The sequence below is a fragment of the Cryptotermes secundus genome, unplaced genomic scaffold (assembly GCF_002891405.2).
Source record: "Cryptotermes secundus unplaced genomic scaffold, Csec_1.0 scaffold556, whole genome shotgun sequence".
Taxonomy (NCBI): domain Eukaryota; kingdom Metazoa; phylum Arthropoda; class Insecta; order Blattodea; family Kalotermitidae; genus Cryptotermes; species Cryptotermes secundus.
In genome coordinates, this window is record NW_019725847.1 from 82,849 (window position 1) to 102,403 (window position 19,555).

Sequence of the window (19,555 nt, forward strand, 5' to 3'; positions counted from 1 at the left end):
CCTCTTGTGTATATAAATTTAGGGGATTCTATGCCGTCTCACAACACGTCCATTCTGCTGTACTTAATAAGCGATTGAATTGAGTATATCAATAAATCAATCAGTTTACTATATTAAACACTGCAATATATTTATGATTACCAGTATATATGTACACATCTGAAAATGGGCAACCATGACTGAAATGTGTAGTGTGAAATATAATATACTAATTAATTTATTGATACATTCAATTCAGTCACTTATTATATATAGCAGAATAAACATGTGTGAAAGATTAAAATTCACGCAATGAAATTCTGTTGCAGGTTTCGAACAAATGCAGCAGAAAGGCTGATTCGTGGGACCGAGGCTTTCGACTGGGAATCGTTGCCGAAGAATGACCCTGACACAGGTTCCCTGACAATGGCAGGTTGGATCTCTTTCCTGGACACTGTCATCCGACGTACTGTAGCCATTGTGATGGTATATTTACTGACATACACAGCCGCATCTTTGCTGATACCACACAAACGTGTTCTTCTGTTCAACGCTTGGTTTCCCTTCGACTGGACAGTTAGCCCAACGTACGAACTGATCTGCCTCCAACAGGTAAAAAAATTACGTTAAGTTTCTTCCCGTGCTTATATAATTAGAACTACGCCATGAAAACCTAAGGGTGTGTGGATGTATGGATCCACTTTTCCTTGATCTCGACACTAGTTAGAGGGGAGTGGTCAGCTTCAACCCCGAGGAAAGACCCCCCCAGTACTCATTGAAGATGAGGCTGGATGGACCGCAGAACCGGCAAGGACTACGTGGAGAGAGAACATTCTAGACATTGGTGGGACTCGAACTCCGACCCCTCGGTCGACCAGCCCATAGCCAGTCGCTATACCAGCTGCGCTCCTACAGGTAGCAGATCAGCGGACATATTTCCTTTTGAAAGTCGAAGCGAAGTGCAGAACATACCCGTATTGGTATAGTTATAACGCCTTAGTCTTTATATGAACCCCCTTGGATAAACACGTGGATCTTGTGGGATGTGACACCGTGTAGTTAGCTCGGACGTCACCGTAGTGTCACAGATATATTGCGCCTTAGTCTTCGGGGTCGAAATGGAAGTCAAACAAGAGATCAAGTAGAAGCAGGAAACCTATATAACTTCCCGGCGACGTAAATCAGAGGATTGTATCCTCCATAGTCACCGCCGTGAAGCTTTGAATCATTCCTAGGAAGAGGAAAATTTGTTCATAGCTTAATTATTTAGACATAACGCCATGAAGACGTATCAGGTTGGAGGTAGAGCTCCACATTACTTGACCGCGGCTTTAGACTGTCAGCTTCACGGACTGGCAGCCGTATCTAGCCGCACCCATTGAATAGGTTAGGTTAGGTGGGCCCCGGTGTCGGTGTGGAAACTGTGAAGAAGAGAAATTTTTCCTCTTGGCGAGAATTGAACCCTGTAAGTCCAGTCCGTTTTCATACCCCCTGAGCTATCACGGCTCATTAAATTCTTCTAGATTAAATTTAATTCCCGTATTTTCAAAATATTTTTATTGAATGTTATATTATTTATTTTCAAATATTCTTATTAAGGATGCAACTATTTGCTCCTTCTTCTTTAATTGTATGTGAGGAACCCTTGTTCCATTTCTATGAAGTGACATCCACCCAGATGTTTTCTGTAATACGGTCACATAATACTTCAGTAACACAATGCATAGAAAACGGAAATATAAACTGAGAACAAAACCGGAATGGCTTAATTTTGTTTTCTCCAATAAAGTCCTTACTATCTGCAGAGAAACTCCCCTTGTTGCAGCATGGAAACCCCAGCACTTTCTCTAACCAATTAACTGTTTTTTACTCCTAGGCGGAAATGAGACAACGATCCTTGTTACTTATGTTGCAAGCGGAACCTCTGGATGAAAGAAATGGAAGATTCAGTGAAATGACGATCGGAGGAGGTGATCGAACTACTTGTAGATGTTCTACCCCATTGCCACTTTGTCCGTCACAAATTGCTGACAAATCAGCAGTGAAAGACTTTTTGTGCGACGGCGCAGTGATAGTGCAAGTGTAAATGGAACAGCTTAGGTTAATACTTGTAGCGATTTGAGTAGTAGTTTCTGTGCTGGGATCCGTTGCTAGGAGAGGACTAATAGAGATTGAGAATGCTATTGCGTGCACAACGGTGTGCAAAAATGTGGTAAATGAGCGATAGCCCTGTAGTTTAGGTCTAATTAAAAGAGTGAGTGTAACCAAGTGCCAATAAATCCAATCATCCGAACTAGAACCCGTCGTTTCTTCACGCTTACCATCCTGCACGTGACAATTAATTGAGTGATAATTCAAAGTTGCTTTACAGAAATCCTGTGATTAATTACAGTCTTGCAATGAAAATGAAGCCACCCCCATGCTGCTGTTTTAAATGAATGTTTAAGTTCTTTACTTTTTATTAATTTTGCTGAAGTGGAACTACGTACTTTCTTTACACTCAACCTTTCATTTCTCTTTGTCTACGTGTGCCCTTCTAACCAACATATAATAGCATACATGTACTCCTGTTATTAATATTGCAGTTCATTGGAGCTCTTGTGTTTCTCTTCACTATATTTCCATTCCCCGGCTTGTACGCCACGTTGGTGTGTATCGCGTGTAGTCAGCTGGAGAAGCTGCGAGCGAACCTCCTGGATATCAGACAGGAACTCGACACACCAGCGCAGGACTCGGGCGCTGAGACTGACACAGAGGAGGAAGAAACTCAAGTTCAGACATCTCAGGAAATGTTCTGCCGCATGCAGGAGCAGCTCAGCGACTGTGTACGTCTTCACAACGAGATTCTGAGGTACTGCATATTTTGTATGCAAACAATAATTATTTACTGCGTATAAACTGATATTATCAATGTGGGAAATTCTAAAAATTACAAAGGGCCTATAAATTTTAAAAATTTCATTACAGTAAACTTTCGCCCAATGCGTAAGGTACTTCCCTCGAAAGAGGAACATTCGGTGACTATGCTGGACCAACACAATGATGATGGGTTCTGAACTGAATACTTGCATTATTACATATAGCTGAACAAAATTATTTAAATTGGTTATAACAAATTTATAAGCAAAAGCTGAACCGTCATTAGCTTCTTAAGCAGCAGCAACAGTACTAAAGCATTTAAGTATTATTATTGTCGCGTATCGCGGGGTATATCGCGACAAATAAATTCTCGACGTATTCGATGTAGCGAATTTTATTTCACATCCGCTCTCACAATCACCCAAATTACAATCTGACGATTACTGCTATCTGCAGTATCACAAATAGTACACTCCAAATGCCACAATACAACTGACCTCGGCGACTGTTGCTTTATAACTCAGTACAACTGCGGCTGTCACTTGATAACTCACTGTGAATAGCCTTCGCTTCTCCCTATGTAGCCTCGATCGGACAATACGGGAAAACGGCCACGTAATAGGCACCCTTGTTGCTATGTCGCTGTGTTGCTATGTAACGCTAGCGGAGGTAACCGCTGTTACTATCGTAACGTCGCCGCTGTTGACTCGCGTTGCCTAGCGACCGCGATATCCCTCGGTGACGTCACCGCGGAGGGGAGTGGCGGGGCGGGAACTCGCCTATTACCGTAAGAACGCGAGCGTTACGTTACCGCCACGTACCGCTGGGGAGGTGGGGGTCAGCATGTCACATTATTATTGGTAGTAGTAGTGGTAATGGTGGTGGTTTCCGTATGCTACTTCAGTAGGTTTGGAAGACCGGGTATAATGGAATTTCGACGTTTCGCATATAACCGTTAGGACTTATTTTCACGTGAATAATAGAATCATCCGTGGGTAAGGCTTTGCTCTAACATTACTATATTTCTGTTCCAGGTATATGGAAGAGATGGAGAATACATTGAATCCCTTCATGACTGGAATGTTCCTACTGTCGCTAGCGTCTTTATGTCTGAGTTCCTTTTCTATTGTTACGGTAAGGGGGAAATTTCTGGCTTTATATGCAAAGAGAGATTAGAAGCTTCGATTCCTCATTCAAGAATAAACTATTACTTTAGTCTTTGTTTGAAACATCATCCATGGATTTATTTATTAATACTTAATAACACGGAAATCTGTATGAATTCCGAAATCGCCTCTCTACTATTACATTCGTATAACGTGAAGTAGGTCTATCTCCGAAACTGTTCGGAATAGGACACATGTAGGTACACTTCTCTTTTGTTTAGAATGACCGAAACTGTGGCCTCCCAGAATATTGAGCTTTCCTCCTGGGACACCCTGTATAACACTTTGAATAGACAAATACGATTTATCGCAAAGTAGCCATATTATTTTCCTTACAGAGTTGGGGGAACGTACCTATGATGATCCAAGGAGTTGTAGCCTACTCTACGGTAATAATTCCACTATTCCTCTACTGTTGGTTTGGCAACGAGCTGACATTACAGGTACGTAACTTGTCAGGCGAAGCGTCGTACTTCCAACCAAATGTTATTCTGTAATACTTATGTCGTCTCTCCATTAAGATAAAAATTGAGATTTGGAAAAATAAGACCCTTTGACACAACAACTCTCTAACTAAACATACTACAGATAATCCCTTACAACACGAAGATTTGTATTATAAAATTTCTCTCATAAGGACTTTGGCAGCCGGTCACGGTAGCCGAGCGGTCTAAGGCATATACTGTCATCGCTCGCTTGGAAACCGGGATCGTGGGTTCGAATCCCACTCAGGGCGTGGATGTTACTTTGTGTGTGTGCGTTTTTCTGTGTTTGTGTACAGGTAGAAGCCTTGCGACGAGCTGATCACCCGCCCAAGGAGTCCTATTTAATGTGTAAGATCTAGAAAAACCGAAGTGAACGGAGAAGTTGATGGAGGTAGGCCTAGGCCCACTGGGGCTGTAGTGCCAAGGAAAAAAAAAGACACTTTGTCAAGCAAGCGTTTATACTTGACTTGGCTTGTGAGACGAAGCGGTTAGTGTCATTTGAAGTCCGTTCCAAACAGGGAGAGGAAAGTGCTAACAAACATAGAAGCAAATGAAAACAACGCTCAGAAAATTTGCGTCTTTTATTCTGCTCCCGTGCTCATGTCTTATAAAATTTTATTGTCTTTAAGCAAATTTAATTTTTTTGTTGTACTGGAAGTTGTTGCAGCATGACATGATCTGCAATAGTTGTAACGTACGCGATAATTGTTAGCTTCGTTTCAGGCAATAAAATTTGCGATTTACTTATTTTTTTTTTTAGTTTTAGGAAAATTGCTCGAAATTACAAACTGCACGTGTGAGAAACAGCTGTCTCGTTATGAACGGTCTCTAGGAAACTGACTGTTCGCCAGAACGTGGGCTACCTATGGTAGTGTTTGTATTAACTGTATTTCCATTTCCTTTGCATGATTTATTCGCGTAAATTGTATACTTAATAATATTTTAAGGATATCAAAATTTGAAATATTCGCGCCGAACTTCATTTAACGAGGGACACGCGGTAGCATACTTGGTTGAGCCTTTATCCTACGAGCCGGAAGATCCCGGTTTCGAGTCTCGATTAGGTGGACTTTTCAATTGACATAATCCTTCCAGCTGTACTATTGCACTTGGGTTTTGATAGATAATCGCTATTCTGACAGTCGCACGAAACACGTAAATACAGTATGAGTTTGAAAGGGGAGATTGATTTTAACTGAAAGCATTCATACACAGCACCCATTGTGCCTTAAAGCGACAAATAGAACAAAGAAGTATACTGCTAGGACTAGAATGTAACGCGTAGAACAGTTGTATGCAACGACCGCGAGATGGGCAGATATATAGGGACGTTTCTGAGCGGCGGCTCGGTAAACACCTTTCCGTTGCTAGACAGCAAATTCTTTATAATAGAACAGCTGGACTGCAACAATAAAAAAAGCTATGATTTCGACGTCCATTCCGAGATATAAACAAGCGACAAGGTCAGTTGATAGTTCTTTAAAGGAGTCAGTGAATAGAAGACTTGAGTCGGAGGCCGAGGAATAGCCATTGTTGGAGCCGTTTCCAGGAAACGTCTAGTAATAGGCTAAGAACACAAGACTCTATGTTCTCGTAAACTGTAAAGTGTGTCAGTCAGTGATAGTGTTATAGTTAATTGTAATTACGAAATGTAAGTGGTCAGAAAATCCATTCATCAATCCAAACCCCGTCTATAGTGACTCCCACTATATGAAAGTAAGCTTAGCCTTAATGAATAATCATTCCCTTTATCTTTAATCCTCCTGTGTTATCACTTCTTGCAGAAACATGCAAATGTTCAAACGTTAATAGGTTTCATATTTCAGGCGGAGAAAGTGCGAGAAGCTGCCTGGGGCTGCGACTGGGTCGGAACTCCCATTTCTTTCCAGAAGTGCATCAGATTAATAATAGCAGCAGCTAACAAGGAGTTCACTCTCACAGCCGGAAAGTTCGTGCCAGTGGCCATCCGGACCATGGTCAATGTACGTCTTGATTCTAAATAAAAGAATAATTCTTACATAAAATAGTAAAGTAAATTTTCAGTTTCCCCCATTCTTTCCACACAGAGAGACAACGCAAATTAATGAAAAGAAATGCGCATAAGGCATTTAAGTTAATACATTAAACGTTATTAAGCAAATTAATTTCAAGGTCATCTAAATCCGTTGCCAGAATATTGCGAAATTAAAACAAGAAAATTATTTCGTGAACGTGTGTACTAAGACAAAAATAAAATTATGTGTTTCACATAGATATTGTCGAACTGACTAAATCCAGGGAAATGAACCCTTCTTCAGTAGCTGCCGGTAGCCCAGCTACTCAAAAATAAAGACAAATAAATGTAAAACTGACCCTGTTAACATGCCGTGGAGGCCAGTACGTTTGCGAGGCGTCGAGGCTCATACGTTTTCCAGATAAATGGCTCACATACGTTGGTTAGTTTGTCAGCCCTATGGGCCAACAGCCCTTAATCCCAGGGAGATCTCTGGTACTCATTTCTGTTGGAGACTGAGTGGGTTCAAGGGCCGTAGTGCGGCTGTAAGATTTAGGCCAATTGAAAAATCCAGTGACCTTATCAGGAATAGAACCCGCAACCTTCAACAATTCTCCACCGGTCCCCATCCAGAACCAGACGAATCCAATTTATACAACCCCATATTATTTTTCTAGACAAAGAAACAAACAAAACAAACTCCATGTCTTTAGTCCGCAAGCGAACTATACCGACCGAATGACCGCCACTTGTCGACGAAGTTAGTGTAAACTATAGTCGCTAGAGGGTGTCGCATGGCTAGCGTAACGAATAAAAGTAAAATAAAAATTGTACTGGTTTTTAAGAGTATACTCTCAGATTAAAGTTAAGATCTATATTAAGAATCTCGGGGTTGCCGCTATGATAGAATAAGATGTTTATAAGAATTGCTACAGAAGGCCGGATGGGCATTGCCTAGGTCTTTTTTTTTTGTATTTACAATAAAAAATCCTCACGGTCATTAATTTCGGTTTTCTAGACCGGAGCCGCTACTTTTCCAATCAAGTAGGTCCTTCATTATCCTCACGAGGCTGAGTAGACCCCGTTCTAGATCCACTACTTCTCAGAAAATCTGGTAGCTCCGGAATTTGAACTCGGGACCTCTGGATCTGTGCCAGTAACTCTTACCACTATACCACAGTCGCTGTCTACATTTTTCTAGAATATATTTTAATATTATTCTACGAGCTGCATCTAGATCTTCCAAGCGTTTTCTATCTTTCTGGCATTCCCACAAAATTTATACATTCCTCTTCGCTCCAATGCGTGTTACATGTCCTGCCAAGCTTGACTTGATCATTCTAATTACGTTTTGTCAAGAGTCACAAGTTACGAAGCCCCTCATTATGCTTGAAGTTCTCGATATCTACTTTAATGTAAAATATTAAGTTACTGCTTAGTACTTTATTGGATCTGAAGTTCTCATTGCGTTAGCTAGGAAGACTACGGTTGTAAGGTTGTGTATTTCGAAAAATCCCGTGTTTCCAGAGGAAGATGTTGCCTCGATCTTCAGGTTCGTAGATGAAGCCACCAGAGAAATGTGTTTTACGGACCTACAGGGCGTAAACAATATATAAGACCAAAGTCTCCAATGCATGTACAATATAAACATATCCCTACGTGTAAGATTTGAATTTTTCCCGGCGGTGACTATGATGAAAGCAGTTTTCCGGGATGTGGCGCCGTGTAGATTTAGTGTTAAACGACGTTTCGGAGGAACGTATCGCCTCCATCTTTAGTGTAGAAGGCAAGAAGAAATCCGCTAGCGAACAAGCGTGAGAAGATGCAACAGGCTGTTATACCCTGAAGATGGAGGAGATACGTTCCTCCGAAAAGTCTGTTAATACTATATCTACAAGGCGCCACATCGCAGAAAACTGTTTTCATCATATCCCTACATTACTAAATTTTTCCAGAGCTCACAATTGGTCTGTTATTCAGAAAATCAACAAAATAGTTTTTGTTTGTGATTGCAGATGGTTAATCAAAGCATCTCTTACTTCATGTTTCTACTTCAACTCAAGGACAACATCGAATTAGACGAACCAGCCAACAGTGTGTAGCGTCTCTACAAAAGGGTGTATAGTCTTACAGTAGTGCAGAACACGTCGCGCAACAATTGTTCACAGAATGTAGCAAAAGTGAACAATATACTTATATATGCAAACATGCCACACATTGCACATAAATGAGGAGCTCTTGCTTAACTCTTAATTGTTACTGAAACCTGATAGAAGTAAATAATCTTACCTATCAAATCTAATTTCATTATTTCGCCTTCTTCAGTCTATCCTTAGAAGAAATAAGACCTTAGCTCAAAATCTACAGGCATGACATCTGTGTATGGAAACAGAAGGTGCTACTATATGAATAGAGGTATAGATAACCGAAGGAAAAGATCCGAGGAGGAACCACGGTAGCTCGGTCAATGTAGTGACTAGGCTACGAACTGAGCGACCTAGATAACTGGATTTGACCTCAGGCTTCTCTATTTCCTGAGAATCTAAACTGCCCCTGTGGCACACATATTCCAGTTTAGCGGGTAACTGGCTCTCTCTCTCAGAGAGTAAAGTGGCGCGGACGGTCCGATCCGCCAAACATGTTGCCGACCCCAGAGTTGTGTGATATTCATGTTATGACCGGGCTATACTGATCACCACAATCCTACAGGCGTCCAGTTGAGTAGACTTTTCAAAATTTCAAAAGTTTCAGCGACTGTTTTCTTTAATTTTACACAACACTTAATCGCTGTTATTTGTTTCTTTTTGAAACCACCAACGACTAAAAAGCCAACTTCGTTCTCACTAACTAGTCCTCTTCATCCCCGACAGATGGCACTAGTAGTATTAGTGCAATGGTGTCATTCGGGAATTTATGTATCAAATGTGTGTACTTACATTTCTCTGCGTTTGCTGCTAGACCAACCTCCTCACTATCGTTAGTTAAAGTTTTTGTGTTTTTCTTTATGGTATCTATGTTATGTCAGTAGATTCACATCCTTAATGTTATGCATCCTGTTTTGTTTTTAAGAAAATATATCACTTGGGACAATCGCAGAGCAAATAATAAAAAAGAAATAAAATGGATACTGCAGTGTCAACATTTGTTTTTATTTTTTTTGTGGTACTGCTACATATTTCGACCCTTTTCTTGGATCATCGTCAGACGTACACGAATACTGTTAGGCTTCTGAATTGCGTCATTAATCAATATGAATTCATAGCGTGTCTGTATGATTATTCTATACTCACGATTGTATCTTAAGTATAGTTAAAACTGGACATTAACCTTCATGATAAATAAATAAAAATTACAATTAAAATTATAATTAAAATGGGTAATAAGGTGTTTATAGATAATATTACAAATTCCATTAAACCTTGTATCTGCTACATATCATATGTGTGTTGTCTGCTGTTCCAATATGGTAGTGCTATTGTGCTGTAGGATATCTGCTTACTGGAATCATTCATCAGAATACAGATCGTGTTGGAGTTTTGACCTTCCTCAAAAATGAGTATATACTTTTTTATATATATGTTTATGATTGGTATTATATAGGATATCACGTTATGTTCTTATCCATAAAGGTTACCTATCAGCAGCATAGTCCAGCAGCTGTTGTGTCCCTTTTAATTTCAGTTCAGGTTATTACGAAAGAATATTCCAACGATGAGGTATGTAAACATGTCATTGTGTTTCAGATCATAGAAACATTTGACTGAGTATCTGTCCATGTACCCAGCTTTCTACATCGTCGTAAGATAATTACATTTTTTTGCAGCCAAAAATATTGAGTTCTGGAATGAATTCTTACGGCCTACACAACGAAGCAGCATTTTACGTCGGGTAGAAACCTGGCTGTCAGTAATTACATGCACTTATTCTCCTAGGAGCAGGTCACGGTAGCCTAGCGGTCTAAGGCATGTACTGTCTTCGCTCGCTTGGAAACCGGGATCGTGGGTTCGAATCCCACTCAGGCATGGATGTTTTGTTTGCGTGTGTGCGTTTTTCTGTGTTTGTGTACAGGTAGAGGCCTTGCGACGAGCTGATCACCCGCCCAAGTAGTCCTACCGAATGTGTAAGATTTAGAAAAACCGCAGTGAACGGAGGAGTTCGTGGAGGTAGGCCTAGGCCCACTGGGGCTGTAGTGCCAAGGAAAGAAGAAGAAGGGCTTGCGCTATAATTACTGGTAGTTCCGAGTCGTGAGTGGAATGGGATCGTTAACTAAATTGTTCAATATTTTTTAAACAAGTTTAAGTTGTTGCTTCTTTGCTTTGGTGAAGGTTTTACTGAGATGGCGAAGCTGGCTTCCGGGACTGTTAGTTCTTCCATTTGGCTAGAGATGGCAGAATGATAAAGCTATTTTATTCATGCCAAAGTTTGTTTCAAGTGGAACGTTCTGCTGTAAGAAACAATACGTAGTAGGATTATAAAGTACTGTAGGCACACTTGCAATAGCGACTCGTCTGTCTCCAATTGTCAATAATTATTTTAGCGAGCTCCTTACGAAATCGAGTAAAATGAAACTCACACGAAAACGTTATAGACATTTTTCTACTAAGGGAAAACAGACCGACTGTGTGGTTTAGTGGTCAGAGTTCTTGGCTACTGATTCAGAGGTCCCAGGTTCGATTCCGCGTGCTGCCAGATATTTTCTGAGAAGTAGTGGATCTGGAACGGCGTCCACTCAGCTTGGATAATTGAGGAGCTACTTGAATGGAAAAGTAGTGGCTCCGGTCTAGAAAACCGAAATTAACGGCCGTGGGGATTCGTTGCGCTGACCATGCGACACCAACTATCCGCAAAAATTTGTACTAACTTCGCCGACAAGCGGCGGTCGCTCGGTCGGTATATTTCGCTTTCGGACTAAAATCATGGAGTTTGTTTCGTTCTTTTTCTTTGTATTAAGAGAAAACAGTTCTTAATCAATTTTACATTTCTTTCCCTCTTTACATATTATTTCCTCCCTTTTCGTGTGTTGTTTATACACGCGTTCTGTATCTGTTTTTTATTTTCTCTGTCTCTTCCTACCTCCGCTTCCTTCTCTTTCTCAGCTTGCTTTTGACTTCCTCTCAGTTTTCATTCTTTTTCTCTCTCATTTCTCTATATATTTCTTCCTAGCGTTTCTACGTGTATTTCACTTTCCTCTCCTCTCTCTCTCTCAATGTGATTCTTGTTCACTCCAAGTGCTGCTCACTCACATAGGACAGCCACGCAGGCGATAATTTGGGTCAACATATTAAGGCAGAACTTGTAGGAAGCAGATCATGGTTTCTCTGATCAGGTTCTGACGTGGGATGTCCCGTGTGAAACATAGGAGACTTCAACGCAACCGGCAACGTTGTTGGTAAATCACAAGCGCTCTGAAATTTAACTACACTGTTGGACCTGAGGTTCTCACGGTGATGATTAAGAGCATCAAGGTCTTGCGGGTTCCCACGCCATGTAGTTCCGTGAGAGTACGACGTTTCGGAGGAACAGATCTTCATATTCTGCATCGAATTATGAGCCAAGCAACATGCGGTAAGCTGGGTCCAGCATCCATGCATTAAACAAAATACTATTGTATTAAAATGAAAAATAAATTAATATAAATATGTGGAAGTCTCGCGATACCGAACAAATACAAATCTTTGCCTCTTCGAACACTATAGGGGTATGGCCATTGAAAGAGTCTGTAAGTTATGTACTTTCGTGCTCGCGGGCGCGCGTCTTCCTTACTAAGAGCACAATCCTGCAACTTAGCTTTAGCAATCTGGAGCAGAGATGGAGTCTGGCTAAGAGCTGGATAATCGAAGATTCGAAATTCGAGTCCCAACTGAGGAAGAGTTTTCTCTTCTCCACATCGTGCAGACCGGCTCTGGGGCCCACACAGCCTCCTTATCAAATGGGTACTGAGGGACTTTTTCTGGTGTAAAGCGGGCGGGGCGTGAAGCTGACCGGTCACGTCCAAATAGTGTCGACATCAAGAAAATGTGAAACTAAACACCCACTCCCCTGTACGCCTTTAAGGGAAGGGAAAAATAACTGGTTGGATTTTGACAACAAATTACTGAGTAGATACGTTTTTGGCCGAAGGGGGGTGGGGGATGAGAGAAGAATGTCAGGGATCTTATAACCAATAGCTTCTTAATTTGTACTTTTCAGCGAATATTACTATGATAATCATATCGTCGCGAAAGAGGCGAAANCGAAAGGTACATGCATGTGATATACGATAAATTAAAGAAATTTAGTCGAAGACCTGAATAAAAGAGATAATTTAGAGGATAGAGAAGGAATGGAGAGGGAAGTATCAGAATTAATCTCAGAAAAATGACACAATTTTTACCAGCTCAGACACTACCAAATGCCCAAGATATCTGCTGAATGGAGACACTTTCCAGTTCATTGGTCATTTCGATCATGTGCGGTAAAACCTGTCTTAAACGGAATCTCAAGGGACCAGAAAATTTTCCGCTGAATCCAGGTTTCCGTTTAATCAAGGTGTACTATAATAACTAAACCAGGACATAAAGGTATTTGAAACAAAACAAAACAACATGCTCATTAATTTATTCACACTATACTTATTGAACACATGCAAACATTACACTGAACAGGAAAAAATTGCTGTACTCACTTTTTATAATTTTACCAGAACTCCGGCACAGTTTTTTGCACGCAGTTTACTCTCTTGGCTGCCTGACTTTCCGCAAACACTTTAGCTTGAGAAATTAGAGTAAGCATGTCTGAATCATTCCGTTGCAAGGGAAACTCCCGCAGTACCTTAGACTGTTGGCAGCAACCTGCACTTTTCTTCTTCTATCACAATGTCATCTTCCTCTTCTTCCTCTTCCTCCTCCCCTTCTCTTCCTTTTCGATATTCTCTAAAATTCTCAACTAATACATCGATATCCATTGTGTATGGTTCTGTTTGCACATCTTTGTCTATGTTGATGTAGTCCTCAGCATTGTAGTTACTGAAAGCAGCTTCATTCATGCAATGATGTAAGTCCTTCTGGTCATTCCCATTTTCTGCACTAGGAGTAACTTCTGCCGTAGAAAATCCTCCTTTTTCCAAACACTTTGTCACAGTTTCTGGTAACAACTTCTTTACTGCTTGACTTATCCAAATAACCGCATCTAGAACCGAGACAGTTCTTGCAAGTTCAGAGGCGGATGATGTAGAATCTATATTTACGAGCAAAGATTGCATTAATAATTTACGACAGTGGACCTTAACATTCCGAATGATGCCCTGAGAAACACTAGGGGTGTTTGGAGGGAATCAAGCAAGTCGCGCGTTGGAAAGTTCGAAATGGGGGTGGCATGTTGCGTTATCCAAGAACAACAAAACATGCCGGTTTTGCATTTTCATTCTACCATTGAAGGCCGTTAACCAGTCCTCCATGATCTGTGACGTCATCCATGTCTTTTTGTTGGATCTCCACTCAACGGGAAGTTTATGTATGTCCATGTTTCGGAAGCATCGTGGCTTTGCTGCAATTTAGCTTCCCATTCCTCAATGGTCTCACTATTTACATCACTTGATTCACCACAAAGTTCATTAAAAACTATCCGATGTCTTTTGCGAAAACTCTCCAACCATCCGTTAGATGCTTTGAATTCAGTCTTCCCAAGTTTTTCAGCAACTTTTTTAGCATATTCCTGTACCATTGGACCCGACAACCGGTGATTTTTCACCCTCACACTCACAACCACTCCCACACTGTTTCATTAACGTCTTTGTTTGCAGTTTTCTTAAGTTCTCTTTTTATTTTTCCATTAGCACAAATTTCCCACCACTTCAAAATTTCCGTTTTCTTCTTTAGAATCTCATACACTTGAGTTTACCGACGTTAAACATCTTCATGATCTACTTAACAGACAATTTATCTCGCTCACTCGCATGAATCACTTTTAATCTTGTGCTAGGATCAAGCACAACTCTTGTCTTTGTAGCCATGATGACAACTGCTAGACTAAAGTAAAACTGTAGGCCTAGAGCCCTTACTGAATACAATTTCCAGATGGGGGAAACAATTCTGCTGAATCTCAGTACAGGTAGTGCAGTACCGTTAGAAACTTATTTTATAGGGTTAGGGAAAACAATTCTGCTGAAGCTCGGTGCAGGTAGTGCAATACCATTAGAAGCTTATTTTAAAGAGTTAGGGAAAACAAAATTCTGTAGAATGTATAGGATGCCTAAAATTATTCTAAACGATGTATTCCGCAAGACTGGAAATTTACGTATAAAGACTTATTTTGATTTCCGTTGTCCGCGTTAGAGAGGTTCCGCTTAATCCAGGTTATTTAACATCTTTTTCAGCCCCAAAGTCAAGGGACCTGAAAATATTTCCGTTTAAGACAGATTTCCGTTTAATAAAGGGTCCGTTTAAGGCAGGTTTTACTGTATAACCTAGTGACTGTGTGTGTGTGTGTGTGGGGGGGGGGTAAAAAGGCATTTAGCCTTTGGGATATTAAATTACATAGAGCAAGAAGAAACTCAAAATATAAAGTTTGCTCTTCGTGCTTCCCATATAATTTCCAGAATAGACTCTTCTGTTGATACGTTGTTGAGGATCGACAAATAAAACCTTTTCTTTATAAATAATTCATTACTCCGTGCCACAATACCGTTATGATTATTGGAGTATCTGATATCCATATGTAAGTTCGTGTAGCAGTCGGCCGCGGAGAAGTCTGGCATCGAGACGTGGATATCCAGTTCTCTTCTGTACTGGAATCTTGTGCCTCAAGTTACCTCTGTATTATACACACACATCTGTAGTTCTCATTGCTTCTACAATGGCAAAGTGTGATGACTCAATGCTGGGAAATTCTAGAGAGAGAACCTTCAGTTTCTTGTTGCAAACAATTCGCGCTGCTGGTATCCCAATTCTGTTGGAGAACGTGTCGATTTTTTTCAAATTATATTGCCTTGTAGCAAATAGTTGCCTTTACATATTTTTTATTACTGTCGTTTTGGATTTGTTCACTCATCTTGAAGATCTGGAATACACCATGGAAACTGCCAGGGCAGCAGCTCCAGGAAGTGGTATTGTCTGGACATATAGCTTCCTGAGGTACATTGCAATTGTGTGACTGTATAGCTTCCTGAGGTACATTGCAATTGTGTGACTGTATAGCTTCCTGAGGTACATTGCANTCAGTTACCGTGTTCAGCAAGGTAGAACGCGTTACCGGCTTAAATACATATATTGTCTTCTCACATCATATGGTAATATACGTGCAAATTGTGACTACAATACGCTGATTATATGCAAAATGCAATCGTCTTTATTATTCAGTGTTGTAAGTAGATGCATTACGAATGTTGATAAAAATGAGAGATAATTTTATGCCTAAGATGCATTTAAATGCATCATTAAGAAAACCATTCCCAAAGTTTGAAAATATGTAAAATACTTAAAATCAGACCAACAATAATTAAAATGTCAAATCTCCATTTCACTTGGTTTTAAGCTGCAAAATTGTTGCTTAAAACCGACAATCGTTAACCAGGCTTTAGAGACGAAAATGATTAAACAAATTTCACCTGAGGAAAGCGTGGTATATCCAGACAACTGCAATGTACCTGAGGAACCTATGATATAAATTCCGTCCTAAGTGCAATAATTTATTGTAGGTCTTTCGTTTTGCTTTCTTCTACATTACATGTTTCGGCCGCATACGGCCATCATCAGGTGTATACACTCACGTAGCTGTTACACTGCACCCAGTTTAAATTTTAAAAACACACAGCTCTTCCCAATTGGCTAACAGACCTGTGTGGTTTTAAATTTTAAACTGGGTGCAGTGTAACAGCTACGTGAGTGTATACACCTGATGATGGCCGTTTGCGGCCGAAACATGTAATGTAGAAGAAAGCAAAACGAAAGACCTACAATAAATTATTGCACTTAGGACGGAATTTATATCATAGGTTCCTCAGGTACATTGCAGTTGTCTGGATATACCACGCTTTCCTCAGGTGAAATTTGTTTAATCATTTTCGTCTCTAAAGCCTGGTTAACGATTGTCGGTTTTAAGCAACAATTTTGCAGCTTAAAACCAAGTGAAATGGAGATTTGACATTTTAATTATTGTTGGTCTGATTTTAAGTATTTTACATATTTTCAAACTTTGGGAATGGTTTTCTTAATGATGCATTTAAATGCATCTTAGGCATAAAATTATCTCTCATTTTTATCAACATTCGTAATGCATCTACTTACAACACTGAATAATAAAGACGATTGCATTTTGCATATAATCAGCGTATTGTAGTCACAATTTGCACGTATATTACCATATGATGTGAGAAGACAATATATGTATTTAAGCCGGTAACGCGTTCTACCTTGCTGAACACGGTAACTGAGCTCTCTAAGGCATGTACTGTCTTCACTCGCTCAGAAGCCGGGATCGTGGGTTCGAATCCGACACAAGAAATGGATGTTTGGTATGTGTATGTGTTCATTCTGCGTTTGTGTTGCCCTGTGTTTAGGTAGAGTCCTTGCGGCGGGTTGATCGCTTGTACAAAGAGTTCTACCGTCTGTGAAAAATGTTCATGAAACTGAAGAATTTAGAGGCCAGGGTCCGAGGGGGCAGTAGAGCCACTGAAAAGAGTTCATTCTTACACAATTCCGATCCCGACTGTACTGCAGTAATTAAGAATCATTAACAGACTTAGGTAATGTTTCTAGTATACATGGTCGAATAGGTAGAAATCTACATCTATCTATCTATCTATCTATCTATCTATCTATCTATCTATCTGTCTGTCTGTCTGTCTGTCTGTCTGTCTATCTATCTATCTATCTATCTATCTATCTATCTATGGCTCTAGAGTCATTGTGGCACTTAGCCGCTTTTTTTTTTGTTTCTTAATATATACACAGTCGGTAGGACACCTTGGACGAGTGATCAGCCCGTCGCATGGTCGCTACCTACACACAGAACAACACGAACAAAGATTAAACGCCCACAGACATGTAAAAGTACTAATAACACTAAATGAACATCCTCATGATCGGCATAAATAGCACGCGTAAATACAATTATAAACAACATCAACATGTATTCTAAATGTAACAATAGAATTATGGAAAACAATATATTATTTGCACATTACAGGTAATTACCACGCCGAAAAGAGAATGCTGCGCAAATAAATCCCAAACAAGCGATACCCAAACAAATATCCTTTAAAATAATCGACAATGACTACAAGGAAAACATTGGGATATTAATATTATTTAAGTTAAATCTGTTTACTTAAGAATATCCCGTTTACATGCGATAAGAAATGTTTACATACAGTGTAACAATTTTGTCATGATAGAAGACACAAGCTTATGGCCGTGTACAGCCGAAATGTATAGTGCGGAAGAAAAGTGACCAGATAATAATGTTGCATTCGAGACGGAAATATACGTGTACGTGAAATAAATAAGTTTATAACCTTTATCAATTGTGCTACATGTCCCACCATCTCATCCTCCTTGAGCTATGAACCCTAATAATATTCAGGGATGCGTACAAATTATGAAGCTCCTTGTTGTGCAATTTGTCCCTTGTTTTTTGCTTCATCTTTACGAGGTCCGAATTTAGAGTAAAATCGTGGAGTCAGAAAATATTTGATAGGACGCCCTGTCTTCTCCTGGTGCGATAATAAGTCATAACTGAGGAGGAGGACTTTCCTAAATCTGCTTTCTTTTCAATGTGTTTGCGAGCTTACTCAGTGGATAAACTTATAATGAAATATATGAAAATTATGAAAATAATATCTTGCTCCTATGTAAGATATCCAGGACGTACTATATGTGTAATTAGCTTACTGACAAAAAGATTGTTTGAAGTTCTACGAAACTGAAATTATGTTTTTATTTTTATATTGATTGATCAGTAACTGTCAGATGACAGGTCCACAGTCTCTTCCAAAACAGTTCCTCCACTTAATGTGATCTTCTGTTTTTGGAAAGAGACTATCCAGGAAAAGTGATAATGTGGTAGTTTTTCCATTTGCTTTCCACATCGCAGTACAACAGCCGTTCAAACCACTCTGGTCACGCCTGTTGCTATACGAACTTGAACCATCTCAAGCATCATTTGTTCTGTGCTTCAAGTCGCTGCTNGATGACGCTGCTTCCGGCATCAGTTTTTGGTGTCTCTCTTCGTCTGATGCCTACCCTTTGACCTGTCCAGCAAGGGAGGCCCTGCCAGTAGCTACGCTACCGCTGGTATAGCTCTCAGGGTCCTTGGCATACTCAAACCACGATAAGGTGGAGACACCAACGAGGGGGATTTTTATATATGCATATATTTTGTGTATCCTCTTGTGTATATAGATTTAGGAGATTCTATGCCGTCTCACAACACTTCCATTCTGCTGTACATAATATGCAACTGAACTGAGTATATCAATACATCAATCAGTTTACTATACTAAACACTACAATATATTTATGATTACCAGTATACATGTACACATCTGAAAATGGTCAACCAAGACTGAAATGTGTAGCGCTGACTCACCCGCCACGTCACTGCTGGGGGAGGGGTTCTCCGTTGCGCAACATGTCTCAATACTAATTAATTTATTGATACATTCAATTCAGTCACTTATTATATATATAGCAGAATGAACATGTGTCATCATCATCAGTAATCTGTCAAGACGACAGGTCCACAGTCTCTTTCAAAACAATTCCTCCACTTAATGCGATCTAGAGCTTTCTCCTTCAAATGACAGTATCCTCTTCTGTCCCCAAGGTCATCCAGCATCTTCTTACGTCTTCTTCCTCGTCTTCTTGTCACTTCTATCCGCCCATCTATCTTTCCTTCGATAGCTTCTTTTAGAAGGCAGTTTCTGCGTAAAACATGACCAATCCAATTAGCCTTCCGTTTTCTTATTTCATGTAGGATATTCCTCTGCTCACTGACTCTAATTAACACTTCTTCATTTCTCACATAATCGGTCCAACTGATCTTCTCCATTCTTCTCCAACACCACATTTCGAAACTTTCCAGATGTTTCTGATCTA

General features: G+C 40.1%; 1 protein-coding gene across 1 annotated transcript; it reads left to right on the forward strand.

Annotated features, from left to right (window-relative positions):
- The first annotated feature begins 314 nt into the window (after positions 1 to 314).
- On the forward strand, positions 315 to 8,716 carry LOC117282256 (odorant receptor 2a-like). The gene is made up of 6 exons (XM_033751187.1): positions 315 to 591; positions 2,565 to 2,830; positions 3,873 to 3,972; positions 4,343 to 4,447; positions 6,316 to 6,471; positions 8,498 to 8,716. Exons 1-6 carry the CDS (start codon positions 406 to 408, stop codon positions 8,582 to 8,584), a joined length of 900 nt encoding a protein of 299 aa, XP_033607078.1. The 5' UTR covers positions 315 to 405; the 3' UTR covers positions 8,585 to 8,716.
- Positions 8,717 to 19,555: the final 10,839 nt, after the last annotated feature.

What these genes read in the sequence shown, in the direction of transcription:
- LOC117282256 (XM_033751187.1), top strand. Translation starts at nt 406, where the DNA reads ATGGCAGGTTGGATCTCTTTCCTGGACACTGTCATCCGACGTACTGTA. An exon ending in AACTGATCTGCCTCCAACAG is followed by an intron (nt 592 to 2,564) that starts GTAAAAAAATTA and finishes TTAATATTGCAG; the next exon opens with TTCATTGGAGCTCTTGTGTT. An exon ending in CTTCACAACGAGATTCTGAG is followed by an intron (nt 2,831 to 3,872) that starts GTACTGCATATT and finishes TTTCTGTTCCAG; the next exon opens with GTATATGGAAGAGATGGAGA.